At 35.9% G+C, this 7,240-nt stretch overlaps 2 protein-coding genes across 3 annotated transcripts in view; one reads left to right on the plus strand and one right to left on the minus strand.

Moving 5' to 3' along the window:
• cyb561d2 (cytochrome b561 family, member D2) overlaps positions 1 to 2,618 on the plus strand; it is a 5,931-nt gene extending 3,313 nt beyond the window's left edge. The window contains exons 2-3 of the mRNA XM_016542369.1: positions 1,713 to 1,750; positions 1,841 to 2,618. Of these exons, the coding sequence (XP_016397855.1) occupies positions 1,713 to 1,750; positions 1,841 to 2,344 (542 nt within the window). The 3' untranslated portion in view covers positions 2,345 to 2,618. The remainder of the gene's footprint in view (positions 1 to 1,712; positions 1,751 to 1,840) is intronic.
• A 2,064-nt stretch (positions 2,619 to 4,682) lies between these two features.
• The window catches only part of LOC107731328 (RAD54 like 2), a 28,950-nt gene continuing 26,392 nt past the window's right edge, over positions 4,683 to 7,240 (minus strand). For both annotated transcript variants that reach the window (XM_016542382.1, XM_016542381.1), the window contains exon 22: positions 4,683 to 7,055. In XM_016542382.1, the coding sequence (XP_016397868.1) occupies positions 6,115 to 7,055 (941 nt within the window). In that variant the 3' untranslated portion in view covers positions 4,683 to 6,114. The remainder of the gene's footprint in view (positions 7,056 to 7,240) is intronic.

Below are 7,240 nucleotides of genomic sequence, written 5' to 3' on the forward strand. Positions count from 1 at the left end.
TTTTTTATTTTAAAAACAAACAAGCAAGCCCTGTCCAGATTTAAAAAGTAACGCAAAAGTAACGTAACGAATTACTTTCCATAAAAAGTAACTAAGTACCGTGATTAGTTACTTTTTTATGGAGTAACGCAATATTGTAATGCATTACTTTTAAAAGTAACTTTCCCTAACACTGCTCACGAGTCACGGCTGACGCGAGGAAACCATTCAAATTCACCTGTGTTTACTGTTGGGGATTGATGTTGTATAATGTTAGTAGATGACCAACATATTTGTAATGTTCGTAATATATTTATGACATGTTCTTATTATACAAAAAATATATTAATTCAATAAAAGTATAAAATATTAATAATATATCTTAATATCCTATCAATTGTATACATATAAATGAAAAAATGTAACGTTTGTATGCACAAAAGACTAATGACTTCATATAAATCTAAAAGGATACATATAGTATAAACACTAGCATATAATAATACATTACAAAAATTATATAAATGTATTATGTAATGTAATGAAATGAAAATATTGATACAATCAATTCTCTCTGTTTATTGTGTATATTATTTTGTGTAATAATAAAAGTAGTATAATAATGTTGACATCATAATACGCTACCGATAATAAAATAACATCTTATTTAAATAAAAAATGTTATGAACTATATCACACTATATTATGAACTAGGCCTATAATACAGTATTTATATTTTCATTTATTTGTATGTTTATATATGTATACTTCACTATGTATATTTATTTTCAATAAAAATATATATTATAGTGCCATTAAACGATTAATCGCGATTAATCGCATCCAAAATAAAAGTTTTTATGTAATATATGTGTGTGTACTGTGTATATTTATTACGTGTATATAAATACACACACATACAGAATATATTTTGTAAATATTTACATGTATATATTTATATAATTTATATCATATAGAAATATATTTAATATAGAAATATAACACATTTTTCTTAAATATATACATGCATATGTGTGTTTATTTATATATACATAATAAATATACACAATACACACATATATTATGTAAACAAAAACATTTGATTAATCGCGATTAATCGTTTGACAGCACTAATTATAATATTATCATAATACACTAATAGTAATAACAAAATTAATAATATGCAATTTTACAATATTAATATTATCAAATGTTTGTAATATCGTTTTGGTGATAATACACAAATTACTATTCTTATAACAATTAATTTTAAATGTATACAATTAAAATAATGATCTCCAAACAATATAATGATGTCAAATGAATGAATGGATTAATAAATAATTAAATGCCTTATTTCTGGGTGTGAGGCTCATGGTATGTCTCTATGTCACTGTTGTTATTTTGAATAAAACTATTAAAAATCATTTTCAGTAATTGAAACAAAGCTGGAAAAAATCAAAACATTAAATGGAAACTTGAAGAAAGAATGTTACCTTGGAAACGAACTGAAATATGTTTATAGTACTAAAATTACTGTAACTAAACCTGAAATAAAAATAAATCAAAAGCTAAATACAAATATAATAAATAATCAAAATAAAAATGACAAAAGAACGTAACAAAATTACTAAAACTTTGAAAGTAAAATGAGAATATAACAATAAAAGCTCATTCAAAATATGAATAAGTACTGTAATAGTGTATAAATCATACTGTGTGTTTGTTCACAGGTCTGTTCTCATGGCATCCGTTTCTGATGACCCTCGCTGTGAGTTTGACACTAAACTTTTTGCACATAGATCATTTTGATCACAAAATCTCCCAAGTTTGATTTTCTGTGTTTCCCCCCATCCTCCAGTTCTCCTTCTTCATGACTGAAGCCATTCTGCTGTTCAACCCCTATTCCTCTCCCATCAAGAAGCTGAAGCACAAAACTAAAGGCCGCCTGCACTGGATCCTGCAGGGTTTGTGTGTTTGCTGCGCGGCTGCAGGTCTGGGCGCCATCTTTTACAACAAAAACCTCAACGACAAGCCTCACTTCAGCACATGGCACGGGCTGATAGGAGTTTTAACGGTCGCTGTCGTCGGGCTGCAGTCGCTCGGAGGACTTCCGCTCCTCTATCCCAAACTCGCCAAAGGCTGGTCACTGGCTAAACTGAAGCGCTACCACGCCGCCTCCGGTTTACTCACATACCTGCTGGGCAGTTTGAGCTTGTTCCTCGGACTGTGTTCGGCGTGGTTCAGCAGCAGCGTGAGCGGGTACGTCTGGTACCTGGCTGTCCTCTGTCCCGTTCTGTGCGCTCTGGTCATTATGAGTCAGGTAACGAATGCTTACATGGCCCGCAAACCAATGCAGTACTGAAACAGACATTCAAGGTTCATCTGAAATGAGACAGACATTGTGAACTCTAAGTGGACCAGAATTGCAAGTTACTGAGCTAATTTTATTGTTAATTATGTAAATGTTCTTTAAAAAAAAAAAAAGTATTTTTATAACAGGTTTATATTCTTCAATGCGTTTCAGTGGTGTTGATAGCATGTATTTGGTGCAAATATCTTTGGAAATGACTGAAGGCAACAAATTTTTCTTATTAAATTGTTATTGTTTTGATGTTTATGCTTTTTTTTTTTTTTTTGCGTTTATCAGTGCCAGTCTGCCCTTTTCTGTTCAATTAAACAATTGCAGATCATGCAAGAAAACATTTATGCCTTTTTACTTTAATTGAAAATGTTTATATTATTATTATTATAGTAATATCTTAAGTAACAAAGGTTTCTTAAAGGGGTCATATGATGCTGCTAAAAAGAACATTATTTTGTGTATTTGGTGTAATGAAATGTGTTTATGCAGTTTAAAGTAAAAAAAACACATTATTTTCCACATACTGTACATTATTGTTTCTCCTCTATGCCCCGCCTTCTGAAACGCGTCGATTTTTACAAAGCTCATCGGTCTGAAAAAGCAAGGTGTGCTGTGATTGGCCAGCTATCCAGTGCATTATGATTGGCCGAATACCTCAAGTGTGTGACGGAATGTTCCACAAAATATTTTTCTGTTCAGTTAAAAAATTCTGTGTATGAAATTCGTGTATGAAAACTTTTTTTTTTTTTACTTGAATTTACATTTATATTATTATTATTAAACATAAAGTGAGATATAATTATAATATATTAAAGTTGTAAGCAACAAATATTTCTTAACGGCAGAGATCATAGTTTTTGATAGAATTTTGCACAAAATATTTTTCTGTTCAATTACAGATCATATATGAAAGCTATTTTCATTACTTGAAAATCTACAAATATTATATTAATATTATACATAAATTATTAAAATAATAGTAATATATTCAAGTATTTCTTAACATTTTTTTTTGTTAAAATGTACATTTTTCTGTTCTATATTTCTGCTGTAACTTGCAGATCATGTTTTTAATGCCTACTTTATATGAATAAATTATATATTATGTAGATTTTTTTGTAAATTACCAAGTCTGAACACTTTACACTATTTACACTTTTACAATGTAAGTCAGCCCTTTTCTCTTCTATTAAACTGTTGCACATCATGCATAAAATATACTATATATATACAGTGTTGGGGAGTAACTAGTTACATGTAACGGCGTTACCTAATTTAATTACAAAATAAATGTAATTGTAATCAGTTACAGTTACTAAGAAAAACTGTGTAATTAAATTACAGTTACGAATGAAAATGTTAACGATTACAAAGAGGATTACATTTGAATATTTACACACATCCACATACAGATTTAATTGATTTCTTTCCCAAATTGCACTAATTACTCTGAGACATACGGCCCTATAATTCCCGCGATGCGGAAAACACAGACTGGGTCGTAGAATCCAGTCATAAAAACGGAATTCCTAATATAGCCTAAAGCGGACGGAATATGCCATATTTTGGACGAATAAATCAAAAGTAGGTCAGTGCACTTGAATCAAAACGCGCTATGGACTAGTGCCGCGAAAAGACAATATATGAATCCTGCACGTTCTGCGTGTCTGTGTGGAAATCAGGCGTGGACTGGTCATCGGGAGAACCGGGACAATTCCCGGTGGGCTGGCAGCTTTATTAGATAACCGTATTTGAGTTGATGTATATGCTTTTATTTATTATATTATTTTTGAATTAATTTTTTCCAAACCATTGTTAGATGCAGTGTTTCCTGCAAAGATTTCTTATCTATTAACTATTTCTTATGATTTAAAATCTGCATTGAACTTCAGATCAATCTCAAAGTAAAAGGCCGTACTAAAGTCTGATTTTGTGGTGGATATGCTCAAATTTGATCATCTTAAAGTGTTGAGCACTACTGTAAGGTTAACCCTGCATGGTGTAAATGTTTGAAAATGATTAACTGTTGCAAATAAACATTCATTAGAAATTTAGAAAAGTAATCAAAAAGTAATCAAAAGTAATCAGTTACATTACTTTATTAAAGTAATTGAAAAAGTTACACTACTATTACATTTTAAATAGGGTAACTTGCAATCTGTAACCTATTACATTTCCAAAGTAACCTTCCCAACACTGTATGTATATATCTACGACACTGTGTGAACCATTATTCTGAATACAGGAGTCAGGTTTATTTATGTTAAAACAATATTTAATAAATACAATGTCATTTGTACTCCTCCCCATGCTGGGAACATGAGATGACGTGTGGACACCTCCCAGGACAGCACCTGTATGTGATCACATGTGTTTGCGGGTCCCGAATGCTGAATCGCTCACAGATCATGGTCTTGAACTCACCTATGAGGGAAAAAAACCCTGTGTCTCTCTGTTAGAGGGATTTTTTTCCTTCTTAAAAAAGGTTGAAAACGTATAAAAATAAAAAAAAAGAATGAAAATGAATTACTCTTCAGCATTATAAATAAATATTTCTGGTAAATTTGTACAGTTAAAAGAGAAAACAAAACTAATACATAGGTATGCCATAAGATGTTACAAAACAAAGATTCAAATAACAAAAAAAAAAAAAAAGATATAATCACGTCAAATGCACACCCCATTATATTGATATAACAGCGTCTGAAGACTCAGGCCAAAGATCATGAAGTGGGTATCTGCCAATCAGAAAGCAGACCATGGGAGGAGTCAAAATAAAGAGCTCTAATAGGCACAGAGAATGAACAGTGTTATTGGCGGAGGGATTTGTCAGTCACAGGTCAACCAGCGCGCGAATGAGTCAACATTAACACAAACGTTTAACACACCGAGATTCTTCGAAGAGGCCAAACGAACACTTTGGTCATGACTGTGGCCCCAACACGGATGAAACTGAACGAGCGGGCAGATGATCCGAAGCGCAAATTTTAAAAAACAACAGCTAATAGGGTCGCATAACAGTCTACACATTCGTAAGATGATCCCCATGGAGAACAACGGATGATTTTGTTTGCTACGCAATTGAACGAGAACACAGATCCATTTGTCTGCTTTAAGGCTAATATTGAACTAAATGCACTAAACTTACGTCCCTCCACCAAATTTTAAAGGCTAACATGAAAATACATTCGAGTTTAAGGTTTTTCTTGTCATTTTTTTTTTTTTTTTTCGAAGGAAAGCAAAAAGGTCTCGGCGGTGCTAACGCTTGGCATGGCTTCTGTTGCTTTGCGATTCGACTGTTACGAATTCCCCCCGCTGCCCAGTCTGCGATTTGAAACGAATATTAATATTCATGTAGGACCACCGTTTACAAAAGTAATAGTAGTACTTACAATTATAATAAAAAAAGGTCACATATGTTTTTCTCGTTTATCATTCCAGGTGATGCTACAAGGTCTAGCAAACGGCTAAGTATCTCTAAAGTCATCTCTTATGAATGCAAACAGTCTGTAAAGACAATCACATTTAAGTTCGGATTAGTATTCTCTCCGAGGGAATTCGTCAGGTCCGTGTCCTGACCCTTTGCGAGAGAGATACGACTAGGGCTCTTCAAGTTAGCCCTGTGCTCTGGTCCCTTACGGTAAAGAAAAATATATATCGCCTTTCTTAACCCCATGCATATTCAGCATTTGGATTTACATAATTTCAGCTCCATTCAATCTGATTCTTCTATTTGGATCAACGGAATCCAAGGCAGCCAATCACTGCGATCACTGGCCCATCACCTCTATGACATCGTCATCCGAGCTACTCCCGCCGTTTTCTGTGAGTGGGGGGTGAGTGTCGGGGCGGTTGAACGCTGCCCCCAAAAGCCCGGAGGAAGAGAGAAAATTGGAGGCAGTGGAGGCAGGGGTTGGCATAGAGGACAGGCCTCTAGGTAGTAGGGAATCCCGGAACAGCGGCTGGGAAAATGGTACTGGGAAGCCGGAGAGCATGCTTGCCATGCTGGGGTTCATGAAGAAGGGTGGGAGCGAAGAGGAAGTGGAGGACGATGATGAAGAGGGCACAGAGGATGAAGAAGAGGCCAGCATTCCAACATGGGTGGAGGATGTGGTGTTGGTCGAGCAGGTCGAGGAAAGAGTGCTGTTGGACACGCCAAGTCCGAGTGGGTCAGTGGGAAACATGGCATGAAGGTCACCCAGAGCCTGACCAGCTTGCTGTAGGAGGTGCGACCTGCTTCCAAGAGAGGGGGGAGTCATGTGACCCAGGGCACCCAACAAGGCAGGGTTCAGCCCCATAGGTGGGAACCCAAACCCGGGGCTTAAAGGAAACCCCGGGTAACTCCCGACTGCACTGGTTGACGTTGAGGTCCGTTTGGTGCTAGGCTGTTTGGATGTCCGACTTTCCACAAGCTTACGTTTCAAACTTTGAACATCCACAGACGATGCAGTGTCATTGCTGAGCTGCCGGTGTTGGTCAGGGACGCGAACTGGGTTCTGGATGGATCTATCTGCTCCCAAGGTTTCGGGTGTTGCTAAAGATGGTAAGTTCTCTCCCACAGGAACCGGGTCCTTGTTGCTCTGGAATTCTCGGAGCAGCTTGGGGCTGTCTTGGGGCGAAGGGCGAGGCGGAGCCTCAGGGGTTAAACGTTTCGGCTCCTGAGGAGATGCACGACCATTACTGACAGAATGCAAGGGAGAGCCCAATTCCTCTGTGAGAAAGAAAAAGATTTTGTTAGTTTATGTCGGTATAGACCAGTGTTTCCCAAGCGGGGTGCCGTCTGTCGAGAGCAGGGGTGCCGTGTAAAAAATCATTCGCAAAGTCCACTCAAAAATTGAACCAACAGGAAACATCTATGTAGTACAGTATTGTTTCTGTCTGCAATAGCCCTACTGT

The sequence above is a fragment of the Sinocyclocheilus rhinocerous genome, unplaced genomic scaffold (assembly GCF_001515625.1).
Source record: "Sinocyclocheilus rhinocerous isolate Xijiao unplaced genomic scaffold, SAMN03320098_v1.1 scaffold3173, whole genome shotgun sequence".
Taxonomy (NCBI): Eukaryota; Metazoa; Chordata; class Actinopteri; order Cypriniformes; family Cyprinidae; genus Sinocyclocheilus; species Sinocyclocheilus rhinocerous.